This window comes from Accipiter gentilis, chromosome 4 (assembly GCF_929443795.1).
Source record: "Accipiter gentilis chromosome 4, bAccGen1.1, whole genome shotgun sequence".
NCBI lineage: Eukaryota > Metazoa > Chordata > Aves > Accipitriformes > Accipitridae > Astur > Astur gentilis.
In genome coordinates, this window is record NC_064883.1 from 47,972,833 (window position 1) to 47,991,913 (window position 19,081).

The window sequence follows — 19,081 nt, forward strand, 5'->3', positions numbered from 1 at the left end:
TGGACACCCAGTTAGTGGTGGAATCACACAGTCCTCTGCACTGTTGACTCAGGATTGTGCGTGCAGCTGCGCCCATGTGCAAAAACTGGATTTTCATGAGGTTCTGGGTTTGGGCTCAGTCATTTGTGATACCCCCTGACTTCAGAAGCAGCTTCTCCTGCAATAGCGCTCAAGAGCAGGCTGTTCTACTCTGGCTGGCCTAGATGTGAAAGCCCCTTCTCAAGAAGTCTGAAATCCCCCTCCTGCACCAGTGCAGTGAGACCCAGCAGCTGCTCCAGGCTGGGGCAAGGAGACACAGTGTCAGTGCCAGCAGTGCCCGGTCGGCCCTGGCCCTGCCCACTGCTGCAGAGCCTTAGCAGTGTGGTAAGAGAAGCAGCAGCTGGTACTGGTGGGAGACGCTGAGCCTTCCAAGGAAGGGCAAGACCCTTAGCTTCCCCTCAGCCCAGCCATGGGAGCAGGCAGCCCTGGCAGCCAGCACTGCCCCAGGATTCAGTGGCAATAAGGCGCCTGAGCTGCCAGAGGATTTCTCCGTTCATTCCCCATGGGCTGGGGTGCGCTCCTCGGGGCTGAGGGAGGAGGAAAGGCTTCAAGGCAGGGCTCTTCTAGCAGGCGGTGCAGCCCTGAAGAGCGGGAGGGCATTGCATCCCTGGGCCTCAGAGGTGTTGCTGGCATGTGGGGGCTGAGCGTGTGTAGAGCTGGCACAGGGTGCTGGGGCAGCCCTGGGGACAGCAGGCAGGCATCCTGCCCGCACCAGGCAGGGGCCAAGGGGCTGTGGGCACGGGACCTCTCCTCAGCCCACGGCCAGCAAAGGCCAGGTCCTAGCAGGCCAGGGACGAGCAGGGCTTTGCCTTCAGGGAGGCTGGCAATCTGCCACCGTGGGGAGCGGCTCCTGCCCCAGGGCCTGACGCACCGGGGATGCCGGCTGTCCCGGGGCGGGGCAGGGCAGGGCAGGCGGCCGTGCCGGGAGCCCGAGGGGCAGCGCACACGTTCCTCCCAGCCGGGGGTGGGCTGCTGGCCTCGGCTGCCGCAGGCTGTGGCGGCAGGGGCTGCGGGAGGCGGCGACGGGCGGCCCCGGCCCCGGCCCCGGCCCCGGCCCCTCCCCGCCCCGCGGATGCTCCCGGGCCCTTCCCAGCCCCTCCCTTCCCTGCCCCCTCCCGTGCCTCAGCGCCGGCACCGGATCGGGGCCGATGGAGCCCGCAAGGCCACCGCTGCTCCACGCACAGCCGCCGGGTCCGCGGGCCCCGGCACCGGCCGAGGGGGCGGGCGACCCCCGGAGCCTCCCGCCCTCCCCGGCCTCCGCTGCCGCCTCTCGGGGTCGGCGCCGCCGCCCGCTGCCCCCGCCCCCGTCTCCGTCTCTTCCCCCGTCCCTGCCCCTTCCCCGGCCCCTGCCCAGCCCCTGTCCCGCGGCCGGGCGGGCAGCACCGCGGAAGAACGTCGCCTCGCTCCATAGAAAATAATTTATTGAAATCACAGCTATACATGGGCGGGCGCCCGCGGGCAGCGCGGCCCCGGCCCCGGCCCTGGCCCGGCGCGGCTGGCGGCCGGGGCCCGCGGGGGCCAGGCGGCCCGCGCTCCCCGCGGCACGGACAGACGGACACGCTGCCGTATGTACAGAGTTTACACGGAATAAATAAGGGACATGTACAGAGGAGTGCGAGCGGGCGCCCGGGCCGCGCCCCCGCCGCGCCGGCCCCCCCGCTGCCGGCGGCCCGCCCGCCCCAGGGTCCGAGAGCCCCGACGGCGCTCAGGGCCGGGCGCCCTGCTCGATCTGCTGGTGCTGGCTGCGCACGGCGAAGCGGTTGACGTGCACCGGGATGGGCACCACGATCTTGGGGTTACGGACGGGCTCACCCGAGCGGTTGCTCACGTTGCCCGCCTTGATGCGTTTCCACTTGGCGCGGCGGTTCTGGAACCAGATCTTCACCTGCACCTCGCTCAGCTTCAGGGCGTGCGCGATCTGCGAGCGCTCCGTCAGGCTCAGGTACTTCTTGCAGTGGAACTCCTTCTCCAGCTCCAGCAGCTGCTCGCTGGTGAAGGCCGTGCGCCGCCGGCGGCTCTTGCCGGCCCCGGAGCCCGGCGGGGCCTGCTCGGCCGCGGGGCCGCCCTTGCCCTTGCCCTTGGTGCCCAGCGCGGCGGCGGCCGCCCCGTCCAGGAAGGGTTCCTCCTCGCTGTCGCCCGCCGAGCTCTCCTCCTCCCGCTCGCTGCACGGCGTCGCCGCCGACTTCACCTCCAGCTTCTCCTCGTCCGAGCTGTACGCCTTCCCGTCTGCGGGGCACACAGCGTCAGCGCCCGCCGGCGCGGCCCGCCGCCCCCCCGCCCCCTCCCGCGGGTCCCCCGCGCCCGCGGAGCCCCCCCTCTCTCCCCCGAGGCCGCGGCCCCGGCGCCCCCCCGGGGCTCCTCCCGTCCCCCCCCCCAGCCCCGGGGCGCTCGGGAGGCTGCAGCTCCGCCCGCGGCCGCCGGGGCCCCGCCACCGCCGCGGGGCCGCCCGCCGGAGAAGCGGCTTCCCCGGCCCCAGCTGCGCGCTCGGCCCCGCTGCCGGCAGCCGTCGTCCCCGGCCCCGCGCTGCCCGCAGCCTTGGGGCCGCGCCCGCAAGAGCCGGAGCAGCCGCCGGCACCGCGGGGGCCGAGCCGCCGCCGCCGCCCCCGTCCCAGAACCCGGCCGCAGCGGCCTCACTGCCTCCCTCCCGCAGAGCACACCGCAACCCTTCCAGCGGACCTCCGCGGCTGGAGGGAAGGTCTGTACCTCGCCCCTCGGCTCAGCCCTCCCTCTGCCCCGTCCCGCTGCTGTTCGCCCAGAAAGCAGCCAGCCAAGAGGCGCTGAAGGACCGTCCTGCAAACAGCAGCCAGAGCCGGTGCCAGCCCTGCAAACCTCTCTGCAGGGCTCTACGGGACGCGGGGTGTCCTGCTGCCAGCTCTCCCTCCCTAGCGCCAGGATGCACTACAGCCGGGGAACAAGGTGCTTAGGCAGGTTGATGCTCAGGGCTTAGCTCCCACCACCAGTCCCTGCGGAGGGGCACGCTGGAGCCTGCCAACATCACTGAACAGACAGGACCTCATCCCAGGCCTCCTGGCCTGGAGGCAGCACTTGGACCGCCACAGGGACCGCTGTTACGCTGCCTGCAAGGGTATTGATAGGGTGTAGGGGTACGAATCTCCTTCTTGCAAGCTTCTTGTGTCCCAATCTGCTGCCTGAATGATTAAACAGCCATGGAGCAAGGGAGGACATGGGTGGGAGACAGCGGGGAGAAAAGAGGCCTGGAAACCAGTCACTTGCCTGGTAGAAAGGCTCAAACAAAGGCCCCACAGGAGACTGAGCGAAGAGATACTCCCGGCCATAGCTGGGGGTCATGGAGGGGGAGGACCCACAGCTATGCACAAGCAGATGAAGTTTTTCTGTCATGCTGAGACTGGAAGAGACCAGCAAAGTCTCCAAGTCCAACCCAACAGCAGGAATCGCTGCTGGAAGGAGCTGGTTCTGAAGCACAGCCACTCTCAATACAGACCTACATGCAGAAGGAGAAGCAGCAGCTCTCCAAGCTTCTAAGCAGTGTCCAGGTACTGGCACATGCACCCTGGGCCACTGGATCTCCAGGCACCTCACCTCACCTCAGTGGGAAAGGCAGAGCAGCCCTCAGATGCCTGAAGGTGAAAGCTTGCAATTACACAAGCAGCAACGGCAAGAAACTGCTTGAGCTCAGGAAACGGACTTAGGAGCCTGGTTGCTGTGGCGCTGCCACATCCTTTGCCGGTCCTGCAGCAAGTCTGTGGCTTCCTGAGAGTGGGTGCCTTTGGAGATCTGGAATCACCTCCCTGCTCCTCCCGCTTCATACAGTGGGAAAGAAACACCTTCGCCTCTATTCTGCTGCAGAATAGACAGCAAGCTCTGTCTTCTTGAGAGGTGGGGCGAGAAATCTCCCATATGCACAGGGCGTATAGTAAAGACCCAGAGAACTGATGCTCATAGGGCTGAGGATTAGCAGCAGGTGGCATGGAGCACTGTGGCTGCCAATGCAGTCTCATGCAAGCACTTTGTCAAAGAAAAGGAGAGCTTTCATTTCTGTGTACCATCTCCATCCGTTGGAGCACAAGGCCTGACAAGGTAAGAGAGCGCTTATGAGGACGTCAGTGTCTTCACCAAGAGTACTCATAGGTCCTGCCCTGACTCTGCCCTTCCCCAGTGACAGAAGACAGCATCCCAGCAGCCACACTAGCAAACAGTACTGATTAAGCAGTTTGCTCTTGTAGGCCCAGACTCTGTCCCAAGAGACTGGAAGAAGGCTGAGCTACTAACAGCAACATGTCACTTTGTAAAACAGGTACCATCCCTGGATACACTCTTCTTAATCAGACCCCAAATTTTAAATGGTCTCTAGCAGACTTAACACATCTCACATTTGTGCCTTATAAAAGGGCTGGTTTTGCAGTAAGGAACTCAGAGTCTAAACCAGAGGTGTTCACAAAGAAAATTGGTGTATGGGTCATCTAGTATGTGCCCATCGAGGAAGTAACGCGAGGCAGGGGAACCCACCCGTTTGGTGGGAGGGTGTACTGAGACTTTCAAGGCCTTTGAACAGGAAGTGAAGCTGTCATGAAGCAAAGCATTGTGACTTTGAAAAATCAACAAGGCGGCCGCAGATGAAGAATAGAATTGACCATTTGCTTTGCTCTTCACAAAGTCCCAGCTGTTCATTGATCTTAGGAAAGACATGGGCCTGCTGGAGCAGGTCCAGAGGAGGCCACAAAAATGATCTGAGGGCTGGAACACCTCTCCTGTGAGGACAGGCTGAGACAGTTGGGGTTGTTCAGCCTGGAGAAGAGAAGGCTCCGGGGAGACCTTAGAGCAGCCTGCCAGTACATAAAGGGGGCCTATAAGAAAGATGGGGACAAACTTTTTAGCAGAGCCTGTAGTGATAAGACAAGAGGTAAGAGTTTTAAACTGAAAGAGGGCAGATTCAGACTAGATAGAAGGAAGAAATGTTTTATGATGAGGGTGGTGAGACACTGGAAGAGGTTGCCCAGAGAGATGGTAGATGCCCCATCCCTGGGAACATTCCAGGTCAGGTTGGACAGGGCTCTGAGCAACCTGATCTAGTTGAAAATGTCCCTGGTCATTGCAGGGGGGGTGGACTAGATGACCTTTAAAGGTCCCTTCCAACCCAAATGGAAACCTATGATTATGGATGCGGTAAGCATGGTGAGGAGAGTTGGGTGTCACAGGCGACCAAGTTATTCAAGCAGGATCAGGGGGACCCAGATCAAGAATGGGTGCTGTGACAGCCAGAAGAGTCCTGTGTTGGTAGAGCACACAAGAGCTCTCAGTCATATTCATAGGAAACAACCCACAACTTCACCCTGTCCCTGACTGAATGTGCAGTTACTACATCAACCCAAGAGAGGGTCGCAGACCACTGCCTGGATCTCGGTGGAGACCTCTACAGCTCAGGAATAAACGTGCTCTCAGGAGAGGTGTGGAGATCTGGGGGTGTTGAGTACCTTTATCCTGGGAGTCATACACTTTGTCACAGCTGTAGAAACAAACCAGACTCTGAGCTTTGCTGCTTCATACCACCAGTTTTGCTATACGCCTCTCACCTCTCAAGAAGTGTGACAACAGCTGGAAGCAAGTTTGAAACATAGTAGATACAGAGAGAGGGCCTGAAATAGAGCATTAACTCCTTTGGCTGATTCAGCAAACAACTGATCTTGTGTCTGTAGACACCTGCACGATGGAGATACTATTGGAGCCCAGGGACAGAAGTCACTTTAGGGTATAATTCACTTGACGGCAGCAAAAGAAATAAAAGGAGGCATTTCTTCTTCACATGGTTCTTCTACAGGTAAGAGATCTGTGGAACACCTTGCCCCAGGATGTGGCTAAGTCCTTGCTGGTGGACTCCAGGGTAGACTAGATAAAGTCACAGAGAGGAATTGGTCAAAGGTTACTAAATATCCAGAAACAACACCTGGCTCAGGATGCCCCTGGGGTGCAGGTGGTTGGATGCTAGGGAAGCGTCATTTTAGAAAGTATTGCACAGGTTGTGCTCTCTTACTCTCCCCTGGACAATTGCTTTTGGCCCGGGCCACAGATAGGATGCTAACACAAACTGCATTATTATAGATAGTTTTTGATGCCTCCTTTTGATATGAATCATCTTTCTCTTCTTTAATTGTAGAAAAAGCCCACAGCAACCATCCTGGCTTTCATCCGAGAAGGTTGGTAACACAAATCCTATTGTCCCTTTCCAAGGGCCTTGGCTGGTACAGTCAGGAGAAACATTAGGTAAAGCAGAAGGTGGGGTACATTTGGCCTGACAAATCCCCTTGGACCTGGGCAGAGCAGCCCACAGAGTCAGGTCGACATGGGCAAATGCTTGTGCAGAAGGACAAGCATCCTTCATGGCTCCAGAGCAAGCACAGTGCTAAGAGACAGCTGATAGGCAGCAGAACAGCGGTAGCAAGACATATTTCCTTCCATCATATGAGCCAGTCACAACAGGGCAAGTCTTAGAGATATGATTTCTCGATAGCAGAAATGGCCACTGTCTGGGACAGTTCATCTGAGTCCCTCGGGAGGAGAGAATATGTTGGGCTCAGCTACAGAGGAGCCATGGAGGGAGATCAAGCACAATGCAGCTCATTTCCCCATAGAGTGGGAAGATGTGGTCATATGGACAGCTGGTTTTGGCCAGGGCAATTCTGTCCCCGAGGAGACTTTCACAACAGACGTGAGATCGCACTGGGCTTTTGACTCGGCACAGAGGCCTGGGAGCGCCGGAGGAGCACCAAAGCCCCGGTAACCCATGAAGGCAATGGGGAGGCAAATGCCCCAGTTGTCCTGCTGAGGGATGAGGTTCAAGGGGTACCTGAGTGACGGAAACAGTCTTCTGAGGGAAGAACAAGGCAGGGCAAGGAAAAGACCCGGGCTGACCCAGGAGAGACTAAAGGGAGGATGGAGAACAAACAGCCAAGCACTGCAAGAAGCAGCAGAGACTTCTCAGCACGCACCCACGCCGGGAAGCCTGTGAGACAAAGGTAGATCTCGAGGGTGATGAGGGGAGACAGCTTGCAGGACGGGCCATGTCAGAGAAAGCCAGCAGTTGGTTTGTGTCAGTCTCGCCGCAGAAGGGGCACCTCGAGCCCCATGCCGCAGGAGCTGAGGTGGAAGAGAGCAGGAGCTGGAGCTGGCTGAGAAACACAGAGCAACAAGTCACCGAGGCCGATGCCTGCGCACACTGGGGAGCGGCCGCAGCTCACAACGGCGAGGACCCCACGGCCCCACCACGGCAGCGGGAGCCGCCCCCGGCCAGCCCCGAGCGGGGACGCGGGAGTGGAGCCGCCGCCCGCCCGCGCCGTCGGGCAAAGCCAGTGCCGAGGCCGCGGGTGCAGCGGGCACGACAGCGTGGGGCAGTGGACCGAGACGAAGCGGAGCGGGGCTCCGGGCGGCGCCGGGAGCGAGGCGGCCGCCCGGGCACGGGACCCCCCCGGCGCGGCGCGGCCTCGGGAGGGGGCTCGGGGCGCCGGTAGCCGCAGCACGACGGGGACGAGAGGGCGGCGGAGCCCGGCACGGCGCGGGCTGCGGGCGAGCCAGGGAGCCCCCAGCCCCGCGGCATCGTGCCGGAGACGAGGCGCAGCCCCGCGCCGCACCGCGGCTGCACCCAGCGGGACCGGCGCCGGCACCGGCACCGGGACGGGCGGGGAGGGCCGCGCGCAGTCCCGCGGCCCGGGGCGGGGCGGCGCCCCGCTGCCCTCCGCCTCGCCCGCCCCGGGCCGGCTGCCAGGACCTCGGAGAGCTCCGCGCCGCCGGGCCGGCCTCGGCTCCGGGGGCCCGCGCCGCTCCGGTCCCGCCGGGCGGTCCGTGCCCCGCCGGGGCGGCCGCCCCGACCGGCGGCTCTCGCGGCTCTCCCGCCCCGCGGCCCGGGCGCGGCGGACGGAGTTTGTCTCCCGCCCGCGAAAGTTGCGGGCGCTTGCGGAGCCGGCCCGGAACGGAACGGAGGGGAAGCGGCCCGGTCCTCCCGGCTCGGCCCGCCGGGACGGGCCGGGAGCGCAGCCGCGGGCAGGTCCCGCCGTCCACGGCCCATCGCGGCCCCTGCCGTCCTGCCCGCCGCGCCCCGGTCCCCGGCGCCGCCGGCTCCGCGGCTGCCGCCCTGGCGAGCTCGGGGGCCCGCGGTGCCGCCCGCAGCCGCCGCTGGCGCGGCGGGGAGGGCCCGGACAGGGGCCGGGCGGGCGGCGCTGCCCGCCGCGGGGCCCCTCGGGTCTGCGGGGGTCCCGGGCGAGGCGGGCTGGCGCTCGCCGCAGACGAGTCGCTCTCCGCCGGGCGGGGCTGGCCCGCGCCGCTCTTACCTGCCAGGCCGGGGAAGGGGTCCGGGAAGTGCAGCGGCGGTTCGGGCGGCCCCTTGTCGCGCCCCGGGGGCAGCTCCTCCGCCTCCAGGCCCTCGGCGCCCCGCCGGCAGCCGGCGTCGGGGGTGGCGCGCGGCGGGGGCAGCTCCTGCGGCGGGTAGAAGCCGTCGGGGGGCTCGGAGAAGCTGGGCAGGGCCGTGGTGAGCGCCACCATGGAGGGCACGGCCTGGCCCAGGCTGGCGCAGAAGGTGTTGGTGAGGCGGCCGGCGAAGGAGGCCAGCGGCGCCAGCGGCGGCAGCCCCGACTGCAGGGGCGCGTGGGACAGCGCCTGCGGCAGCACCAGCGGCCGGTACGGCATGAACATGGGGTACCCGGTGTAGAGCAGGTGCCCGGAGCGCGGCGGCGGCGTCCCGATGAGCGAGTCGATGGAGAAGGCGGTCCCCTGGCCGCTGGGTCTCTGCATGGCGAGCGGGCGCCGCCGGCTCAGCCGGCACCAACTTTCCGGCGAGCTCGGGCCGCCGCCAACTCGCCGCGCCGCCGCCGCCGCCGGGCCCCGCCGCGGCCCCGGCCCCGGCCCCGGCCCACGCCCGCCGCCTCCCGTGGGCTCCGGCGCCCGGCGAGAGCTGCCGCCCGCCCGCCCGCTCGCTGGCTCGGCGCGGCGGAGTGGAGGCGCGCTCGGAGCCGCCCGCCCGCCCGCCCCGCCGCGGGGGGGCCGGGCCGGGCCGCGGAGGGGAGGGGAGGGGAGGGGAGGCGGGCGGGGGTGTCGCCCTCTGCTCTCATCCATCTTCCGCACATCACGGTCGAGTTCCTCCTTCAGCGCCCGCTCCGGCGGGGCAAGGCTCCCCGCTCCCCCCCGGCGCGGCCGGCCCCTGGGAAGGCGCCTCCCCCTCCCGCCTCATCAGCTGTTATTAATGGTGATTGATGATTAGCAATTACGGGGCCAGCACAAGGGCGCTTTTGTGGGGACGGGACGGGGCCGCGCCGCTCGGCACAGCCTTCCTCGGGCTGCCCCCGGGCCCGGGACAACGGACGGGGCGAGCCGGGCCCGCTCCGCCCCGCCCGGGCCCCACCGTCTCCCGGAGCCGGCCCGGGCCGACGCTCCTGACGGCCGAGCCTGCGAGGGGAGCGGCCCGGGGACACCGGCGCCGGGCGGGCTCGAGCGCCCCGACGGACCGGCCCTCGCCGGGCACCGGCCGCGGCCCCGCCGCTCCGGGGCGACCGTGCTGCGCCGGAAGGCCGCCCGCCTCCCTCCCGGGCGCGGGGGGGCCGCCGGGCTGAGTCCGGCCTGCCCCCTTTCAGGCCCCGGAGCCTCGGCGGCCGGCTCGGAGCGGGGCCGCCGGGGGAGCGGCGGGCGCGGGCGGCGCGGGGCCGGGGGAGGCCGCGGGGCCGCCCGGAGGCGGGCGAGGGCCAGAGTGGGAACGGGGAGGGGGGTCTGGAGCCCGAGCGGGGAATGAGGCGCTGGGCACCGCGGGGGGGGGGTGGGGGGCCGCCGGTGCCCGGCTCCGTCGGGGCAGGACCAGGCGGGCAGTGCGGAGCCCCGGCTGAGCGCGGCCGCAGCCCGGGGCGCCGAGAGTCCGGTGGGCGGCCGGGGCGCCGGGGAGCGCCTGGCAGGGCGGCGGCAGCCCGCCCGGACCTGTCCGCCACTGCGGCAGCCCGGGGGCGGCCGTGGCTGGGCTGCGTGCAGCCGCCGGGCTCTGCCCCTCCCGCCCGCGCTCTCGTCGGGTGCCAGAGGCGTACCCGGCCTGGCTGCCGAGGGGCCTCTGCACATCGCTCCATCTACGGAGCAGGCGAGAGCAGCGTGAGCCTTAGCGCTCCTGAACTACTGTGGCGAGAGGTCCACGGCTCTGCCTCGCCCTGCTGCGTATCGTGGCGAGCGTGGCCCGACCCTGCTTGGGGAGTCCCCACGCTAAAATGGAGTACTTATCCCCTCCCCTGGCTCGGCACTTACGTTGCGCTCCTTTCTACGGGGAGATGCTCACCGGGCCTGTAATATCCTGAACGTGGGACAAACTAACACCCTGCTTCAGAAGAGCATCAGCATCAGGATTATCACATAAAGCACTCGGAAGCTGAGAAATGCCAGAGCTGAAGTCATGCCTAAACTCATGCCAACTGCCCTTTTAGTGGTGCAGCTACGCGCCAGACCTCCAGCTCTCACCTAGGGGTAGTCCTCTTCTTGGGACCCCTGTGTGTTCCTGCCTGCACTCACCCTTTGACCAGGACTGCCGTACATCTGGCTGCTTAGCTCCCCAGGCTCCCTGGTGGCATTGGTATCTAAGCGAATACATGGAGTTCTCCACCACTGGCCTCTGCTACTCTGTCCCCACTGTGGTCTGGGGCACCACTTTACTGCAGCGTTGAATCATGTGTTTTTTGTGGGACATGACAGTCCAGCCACGGAGCTGGACACTTGAATCCTGTGTGGAGCATGTAAATGAGGCCAAATGGGTCCACCAGGCTGACGGTATGGTACTCAGCCTTCCTCCACTAAACAGGCACGATCTGAATCCCCAGGGTCCAGCTGAGACATAAGTACCAAGGGCCTGCACAGAGCCTCCTCTTTCATGTCTTTTATGCCTTTCTCTGTGGTATATCCTTGCAGTCTCAATGGTACATCCTTGCAGTCTCAAGGAAATATCCCTCTGTGGCGAGAGCTGCCCTACCCCCAGCCAGGGAAACAGAGATGTGGAGAAGTCAATGTTAAAATAATCATCCAGGTTCAAACACTGAATGATAAAACTGAGGCCTGGCAAGAGGGATCCCTCTCACCACTCTGATGCAGATACCTCTGTTGTGGTTTAACCCCAGCCAGCAACTAAGCACCACGCAGCCTCTCACTCCCTGCCCCCCCCCAGTGGGATGGAGGAATTGGGAAAAAAACCAAACCTGGTGGGTTGAGATAAGAACAGTTTAATAGAACAGAAAGGAAGAAACTAATAATGATAATAATAACAATAATAAAATGAAAATAATAATAAAAGAATTGGAGTATACAAAACAAGTGACGCACAATGCAGTTGCTCACCACTCGCCAGCTCGTGCCCAGTTTGTTCCTGAGCAGCGATCCCCCTCCCCTCTGGCCAACTCCCCCCCAGTTTATATACTGGACATGACATCACATGGTATGGACTACCCCTTTGGCCAGTTGGGGTCAGCTGCCCTGGCTGTGTCCCCTCCCAACTTCTTGTGCCCCTCCAGCCTTCTCGCTGGCTGGGCATGAGAAACTGAAAAATCCTTGACTTAGTCTAAACATTACTTAGCAACAACTGAAAACATCACTGTGTTATCAACATTCTTCTCATACTGAACCCAAAACAGCACTATACCAGCTACTAGGAAGAAAGTTAACTCTATCCCAGCTGAAACCAGGACAACCTCCCACTAACAGATGGCCCTGGAATCACTGAGGAAGAGATGCTCGTGTTCGTGTGGCATAGGCCTTTCAGCCCCTTGTCTAGGATGAGGGCCCAGATTTCAGGCTGGGAAGGAGGCTGGCAGTGACTAGCATTTGGATGAATCCCACCTTAGGAATCAGTTGTGACACGATAAGGGACACACTCAAAGTCTGCAGGTCAGCATCTGTGTTCTCTCTGTCCTTGGGCCAGCCCTCCTGCCTCATCCACCATACGTCTCTGTGGGAAAGGAACCTTTAGGTTGGAGTTATCTTCATGCACACAGCTTGTGTTCATTCCACTACTATCAAAGCACTTTAGACCACGGAGAAAATGAAAGCATTGCCACCCGTAAGTTACTGGATCTCAAGACCTGTAGTCAAAAGGGTCCAAATCAAGACCATGCAAGCAACTTCCTGAGTCCTGAGCAACTGCAATTTGATCACTTGTTCAATGAACCTTTCGTATGTAAAATTCAACCCACACCTCACACCCTCATATAAATTAGCAAGCTACTTGAGAGCAACAGGGAACTGCTATCTTCAGTCACCTTGCTGGGGAAACCGAGAAAGCTGGGGATTGAACTACAGCTCCCACAAGGCAGGATGGCTGCCTGTGCCTGAAGCAGCAGGTCCCTCCTGAAGCCAATAACACAAGCGCCCACACTGACCTCTGCAAATCAATAGCTTGCACCCTGCAAGTCCCCACATATGTCTCCAAGATTAAGGTCCTGCTTACTTGACCATACACTTGCATTACCTGCAGCCCCTGCCTCTCCAGACACTGAATCTCATTTCAATGCCAGGAGCAGAAAGGGCAGGCTGCCTGGATAGGGAAGGGAAGCCAGGAAGCAAGAGTTGCAGTAAGGCAGCGGCTTCGCTGACAAGGGTGCAGTCCTACAGGACTCAAGGAAGGTGGGCAGAGCAGATCTGGTGACAGTAACCAGGCTGTCCAATAGTCCAGTGATCACCCAGCAAGTCCCACTCTCCAAGTGGTGAGGCAGGTCGAAGGCCAAGCCAGAAAGTCAAATAAGTGTGTCGGGGTCATTGTCAGCATCAGAGAGGTACAAGATCAGGTGTACCTGCGGCTTAGGTCAGGCAGAGACTAAGGGTGAAAGCCTGAGCTTAAAAGCAGCTCCTCAGCCAAAGAGGAGCAGGCTCTTGCTGAGGTTCCCCAAGGACAGACAGCTGCATCATCTAAGTTGGCCCTGACCCCAGAGAGCCAAACCCCCGGGAGGAGGGGAATGTACTCAGGGCCCTGACAACTTACTCCACTCTGGTTTACTTTGTCTCCTGAGACTTTGCAGTAAAGTAAGGTAGAAATTCATTTGCCAAATTGTAAAGCAAAGATTCAGAGAACAAAAGGTCGAAGGACTGGGAAATAAAAGGGTTGCAAGCAAAATAAAGCAAATACTGTACTATTGTATTCTAGTGCGTACATTGAACAAGACACAGATTGAGAGCTCCCACATCCACCATCCTTGCAGGGCGAGCCAAACTGGAAGGGTGAGGGGCCTGGTTGGACATGGTAACTCTACCACCACTCTACCTCCAGGGGCTTTCCCAATTTCTGTATCCTCTATCTGATCTTCCACGGTTTCTCACTGTCTAGTGGAAATGCAGTTTCCATGGCTTCCACTTGAGGCTCAGACCTCCGCTGTTCACTGTTCAGTATGCTCCCTGGGCGTTTCTCCTTCCCCACATGCCTTCTCTGCAGGGAGCCACTCTATTCCATTTTATCGGGCTCCATCCCCCACTCGCATGTAGCTGGTATGTTCCCTTAACGTGCCTGGAGATACACCATCCAACACACCGGGTACATGAGAAATATTAATTGCACATGCAATCTGTAAAGGTGCTGGTCTCATTGCACTCTCAGCTGTTGACAGAGACCTCTGAGGACCTTGCTGGATACATGATCAGACACTGAGCTAAAAAAGAGTCTCAGGAGGAGACCTGCTCTCTCCCTTCTGTTTTGGGGGTGCTGGGTCATAGCTCTGTGTTTATCAGCCTCAGCACTTGGTCCTGAGTCTCACCAGTCTGGGCCCCGAGTACTGAATTCAAGTCCAGTCTCTGCAAGCAGGGCCCTTACACAATTACAAAGCAGCCTGTCCCATCTCCTCCATCATGTCACCTCCCGAGTTGGCCCTCCTTCCTCAGTCTGCCTTTGCTTCCCACCCCTCCTCTTGTCTGTTTTCCACATTAGTACTGCTGAAGCTTCTTCCTCCTCTTCTTCTCTGTTCTTCGCTGCACTTATGTGAGCATGGAAAAGTCAGTTTGCTTGCATTTCTGGAGTCAGTAGGCAAGACTGGAAAGTGTCCTGATCAACACTTGACACTTTGGACACAGTGTCGATGCTGAAGATGGTACATGACCTGTCTGGTCAGCACAGAGGACCTGGCATAACTTCAAACTGCTCAGCATAGGCAGAGGCTTCCTGGGAGAAAACTGTTGGCTGCTAAAAACTTCCTTGCTTGGTACATGCAAAATGGGATCCTCAGAGGCTGGTCATTTAGGAAAAGTTGATCCCGCGCTACTGGGCAGAAGAAGAAACATCTGGGTCAGCTCTCCTTCCTGCACTGTAAGCTGCTCCTCCAAGGTGGGGAGTCTGGAGCGTATTCCTGATACACAGGCTGTTGGCTAAGTAGAGGCCAATTAATTTTTGCTGTAGCTGTAACGGGAAAAGTTCAGTGTGAGACAGGCACACAGCATGGCAAACCACAACTGCATCAGTTAAAGTTTAATAACTGACTGGCAAATGAAAGCAGGTCTTTCTAATGGAAACTGCTATGCAACCTTAACTTTATGCCTCTACCTGCTCCACTTACGATCTCTACACAGAATCTAGCACAACAGGACTAAATCTAGTCACGGCCCCTAGGCAATCCTGCAATATAGCTGCTAAACATATTAAAGCAAGGGTAATGTTGCAAAATTATTTACTCAGTTTGGCAAGTCTAGAGAACGGGCTGGCCGCGGCTGTGATGTCGTGTCGACAGAAGGTAGGCTCCTATCAGGCACAGGCTCTGCTATTGGGCTATACCCGTGAAGTGGTCTAGATGAAACAAACCTGGCTTGAGCCATCAGGCTCTGTAGGCACACTCAGCCTGGTGGGTAACAGCTAATGTGCAAGTCCTGCCCCAGCAGGCAACCTGGATGCAAGGAGCACCCGGGCGGTTCCCACCGGCCTCTGCAAATACAGCCTCACAGGCTTTCACCCCACTGCCGAGTTGCCCCATGTGATTCTGTCCCCAGCTTCCTACAGCAAAACCTGTCTGCAGCAGCTGAGGAGACACCCTCTCATGCCTGGGGAACATACTTTAGAACTAGTCCTGTCAGAGCCATAGCTGGAGCAATAAGGATCCAGGATCCTCACTAATAGTAGAAAGAGCATTCCCAGGTGCATAGTTTTGCTGCTGACAAGATCTCAGAGCAGAAAAAGGCTACTTCCAAGGACCTGTCCCAAGCCAGGGTTTCTGAAATAGGCAAAGACTGTAACTTAAAGAGAGGAAAACTCAGAGTGGTCCATCTTAGGACTTAAGGGCAGAGCAAGACCACATACCTGTCTTTTTGATAAGCCTTGCACAAGGCCAGCAGTAACAGTGGCCTGTCTTGTGTACCAACCTCTGTGGTTCAGCAGAGTGCCTAGAAGCAGCCCCCAAGCTGGGTCTTCCTGATCTGAAAACCACTTCTTTTCCCAGACTGACAAGCGAAGGCTTTCTTCCAGCCACAAAGGCCTCCCGGCAGGACCTACAGTGGCTCAGCTCCCGGCTGCCCACTGGGCATACGCATAGCACAGGAGCACAGCTCCTGCATGGTGTTAGCAAAGGAATACTTTCTGAGAGCAGGTGATTGAAGGCTGTTGGGTTTGCTAAGGGCACACAGGCCATCTAAGACACCAACCAGCTGTTTCAGCATGCCAGCAGCTGAGGCAGGCGCCTCTGTACCACCTCCCCTTGCCCTTTAGCCCCAGGCCCAACAGGTGAGGCAGAAACCACAGGCAATGCACAGGTGAAGCACCCTCAACCTCACCAGCCAGCAGGTCTATCAAGCAAAAAGCACGCCATACCCCAGGCCTTGTCACAGGGTAGAGTGCATCTGCACCTGGAGGAGCTCAACTCTTCCCGGCACCTTGCCTGACTCCTGCACCCAATGCTGCACTCACACCTTGGGCAGACAGATTTCCTGCAAGGAGCACTTTAGAATGGTCTTATGGCTCATTAGCAACAGCTCTGACTTGACAGAGCTAGCTCAGCCGCCTGTGACTATCAGTTCCCTGGGATCCTTTGCATGCCACCTTGCCTCCCTGGCTGCCTTTCCACGTAAGCTTAGAGTGAGCCTCAATGGACCACAGCTTATCCAGCCACACTGGCCTTTGCCAGGCAAGCAGCTCAAGCTGAGGCAGGACCCAGAATGAATTTGTGCATGCTCTGTGGGCAGTGCGGCCGTCTGCTACTTGGTTCCCCTGGGACGGGGTGAAGACACAGTGCTGGGAGCTTCACCACCTAAAGCTGGTACTAGACATGGCCCCAGCAGCAAATGTTGCTGGTCCCCCAGCCCCACTGGCAGATCCCTGAGACCCCATGCCCTGCAGGAACAGGCTGCTCAGCAGACACAGAGCCGTGAGCATGGGGACGGCAAATTGCCAAGGTAGCAGGCTCTGCAGGCAAGCTGCTGGCAGTGATTATAGCGATTACACGTCTCAGGTAACATGTTGAACTTATCCTGCTCCAGCCTGCTTGAGGAGCAGCAACACACAAACAGAGTAAGGATACAGAGGCCAGCCTGATGGGACCGGTCACAGGTACCATTTCAGTTGGAAGCTGGGTTAAGACCTTCAACCCACTCGCCCCACAGATGACAGTTCAGCTTGGAAGATGGCACTGCTAACCAACTTGTCTGCACCTGGCAAGTGTCTCTCATTTTCGTTTCTTTACTCCTGGACAAGATAGGAGCCTTTCACACATCACTTCGAGGATTGTTCTGTTTAGGAGAGCTAACACCTTCTTCGCTCCTGGGTTTGGATCCTGCTCTGGGAGAGTGATATTAGCCAAACACCAGATAATTTGCTGGGCTCCTAGGGCACAGGGCTGGCTTCTCTTGGCAGCATCGTGCTACTCTGGGCAACATGTGCCAGTGCTCAGTCTCCCTCACAGTGAAAACGTGTTTCCTGATGTTCTGACAGAGCCTTCTGTGTGTTTCAGTTTGTGCCCATTACCTCTGGTCCTGTCACTGGGCACCACCGAAAACAGCCTGGCTCCATCTTCTTTGCACCCTCCCTTCAGGTATTTACCTAAACTGATGATATCCCCTGAGCCAGCTCTCTCAGCCTTTCCTCATAGGACAAATGCTCAGGTAATTTTTCCATGTTTAGATACTGTTATTTTGTCTCCACTCAGTTTTCTCTTCTTCAGAATATACAGCTCCAGGTCCTTGAGGCGCTTTCTATTGGTCATTTCCTTGTCTTCCTACCATTCTTGATGTCCTCTGCTCCCACCACAGCCCACCCACTATGCTGTGGTCACCGCACCTCAGGAAGAGAAGACTCATGTAGCACTTCTTTACAGACCGGACCCTGATCTGTGCATGCCATGACAGCTATGCCTTTTCTGTGCAGCACGTGGCTGGTCATGGGCAGTATGTGGCATGTTTGCTCCTGCACTTCTCAGCTTGCACCATCTCTGGCAGGTCAGGCCTTACTAAGACTTTTGCAGCTGAGTTCTGCAGGCTCGAGGGGAGAACCTGGCATTCGTCCTGCTTGCCTGAGCTGCAGCTGGGGCCACAACCCCAACCAGCACAGTGTCTTCTGCAGATTAAATAAGCCTAGTGTCTATTCCTTCATGAAAGTCTTTAACAACTCTAGAAGAGTGCCAGATGCAAGACAGACCTCCAGGTAACACCCCGTATGTATCACTGCAGTTTGACTAGTGATAACTAACTCTGAATAGGGTTTTTTGACTAGTTATGCTCTCACCTAATAGTATAATTCACACTATATTGTCTTTTCACAATTTCATCCTGAGACTCTTATGTGAGAGAGCATGAAATTAAGACATTTAAGACCCATAACATCTGCTCCTTCTGTCCCTTTACCACGGGTCTTTTGGCCAGATACAGAAGGAAGCAGGATTGGTCTGACCAACTTTGCATGTGTCCAGGCACTTACAAATTTTCAGTTACTTGCTGTAGTGTTTTCCAGGAATCAAAGTAAGGCTGGCCAGGCAGCCTTATTGGCCAGAAGGCACAGGCCTATGAAGACAGGCTGAGAGGGTTGGGGTTGTTCAGCCTGGAGAAGAGAAGACTCTGGGGAAACCTTATAGCAGCCTTCCAGTACCTAAAGGGGACCTACAGGAAGGCTGAGGGACTTTGTAGAAAGGCATGTAGTGATAGGACAAGGGCTAATGGCTTTAAACTGAAAGAGGGTAGATTTAGAGTAGATGTAAGGAAGAAGTTCTTTATGGTGAGGGTGGTGAAACAGTGGAAGAGGTTGCCCGGAGAGGTTGTGGATGCCCCATCCCTGGCAGTGTTCAAGGCCAGGTTGGACGGGGCTTTGAGCAACCTGGTCTAGTGGAAGATGTCCCTGCCCATGGCAGGGGAGCTGGAACTAGACAATCCTTAAGGTGCCTTCCAACCCAAACCATTCAAGGATTCTATGATTCTACTATCAAACATGTGCTTGCATTTGGCCCAAGCCCATGTGGCCCAGAAGCCCAAGGGACAGCCTTGCAGCTAGAAGCATGAAGGTGGGTTGGACGGCGCAGATGTGAGCAGCATTGCTGGCATCTGGTGATGAGCTGGAGGAATGGAGCAGGGGTTGACAGGCCCCAGAGAGCACCTTTGTACAAAAGGGGTGTGCTCCCCCAGGTTTCACCTGCGGAGCGTGGTACCTCAGGAGCATCAGCATCTGCTGCAGAGCATCTGGATGGAAACAGAAGTGTGGGAAGCATTTGGAGTCATGCTCCTAACGGTGAAGTACCAGAAGCACTCAGCACCGGGAGAGCTGCTGTAGGGCCAAACCAGCTACTGGAGTGAGTCCAGCAGAGCTCTGCATGGGGCTGCTCAAAGAAGAGCTGTGTTGCTGCGTGGGGTTGCAGCTTGGGGCAAACACAGAGGCTCCTACTGCCGTCAGTCAGAAATCCTTGGAGTGCCTCCTCAGGCGGGATCACTGCAAGTGCCATGGGGCAGCCCCATGTGGTCCTCATGTGCTGGCAGACTGGTGAGAGGAGGGAGTTTGCCTTTGTGTATGACATCCAGCCCCGAGGTCCTTTGGCAATCCACAAACACTGCCCAGTCCCACAGGGTGAAACATGCTCAGTGCTTCCAAATGGCTGAAGTCTCCAAGCTAAAGTTCATA

At 59.1% G+C, this 19,081-nt stretch overlaps 2 protein-coding genes across 3 annotated transcripts in view; both read right to left on the reverse strand.

Moving 5' to 3' along the window:
- Positions 1 to 1,744: 1,744 nt before the first annotated feature.
- GBX1 (gastrulation brain homeobox 1) lies at positions 1,745 to 9,120 on the reverse strand. Its single transcript, XM_049798319.1, has 2 exons — positions 8,340 to 9,120; positions 1,745 to 2,265 (listed from the first exon to the last, which is right to left on the reverse strand). Exons 1-2 carry the CDS (start codon positions 9,118 to 9,120, stop codon positions 1,745 to 1,747), a joined length of 1,302 nt encoding a protein of 433 aa, XP_049654276.1.
- Positions 9,121 to 13,167: 4,047 nt separating this feature from the next.
- Positions 13,168 to 19,081, reverse strand: part of ASB10 (ankyrin repeat and SOCS box containing 10) — a 29,967-nt gene continuing 24,053 nt past the window's right edge. Inside the window, exon 5 of one of the 2 annotated variants that reach the window (XM_049798317.1) lies at positions 13,168 to 14,398. In XM_049798317.1, coding sequence (XP_049654274.1) covers positions 14,261 to 14,398 — 138 coding nt within the window. In that variant the 3' untranslated portion in view covers positions 13,168 to 14,260. Of the gene's footprint in view, positions 14,399 to 18,644; positions 19,070 to 19,081 lie in introns of those variants that run through there. The other variant, XM_049798316.1, reaches the window with a different exon arrangement.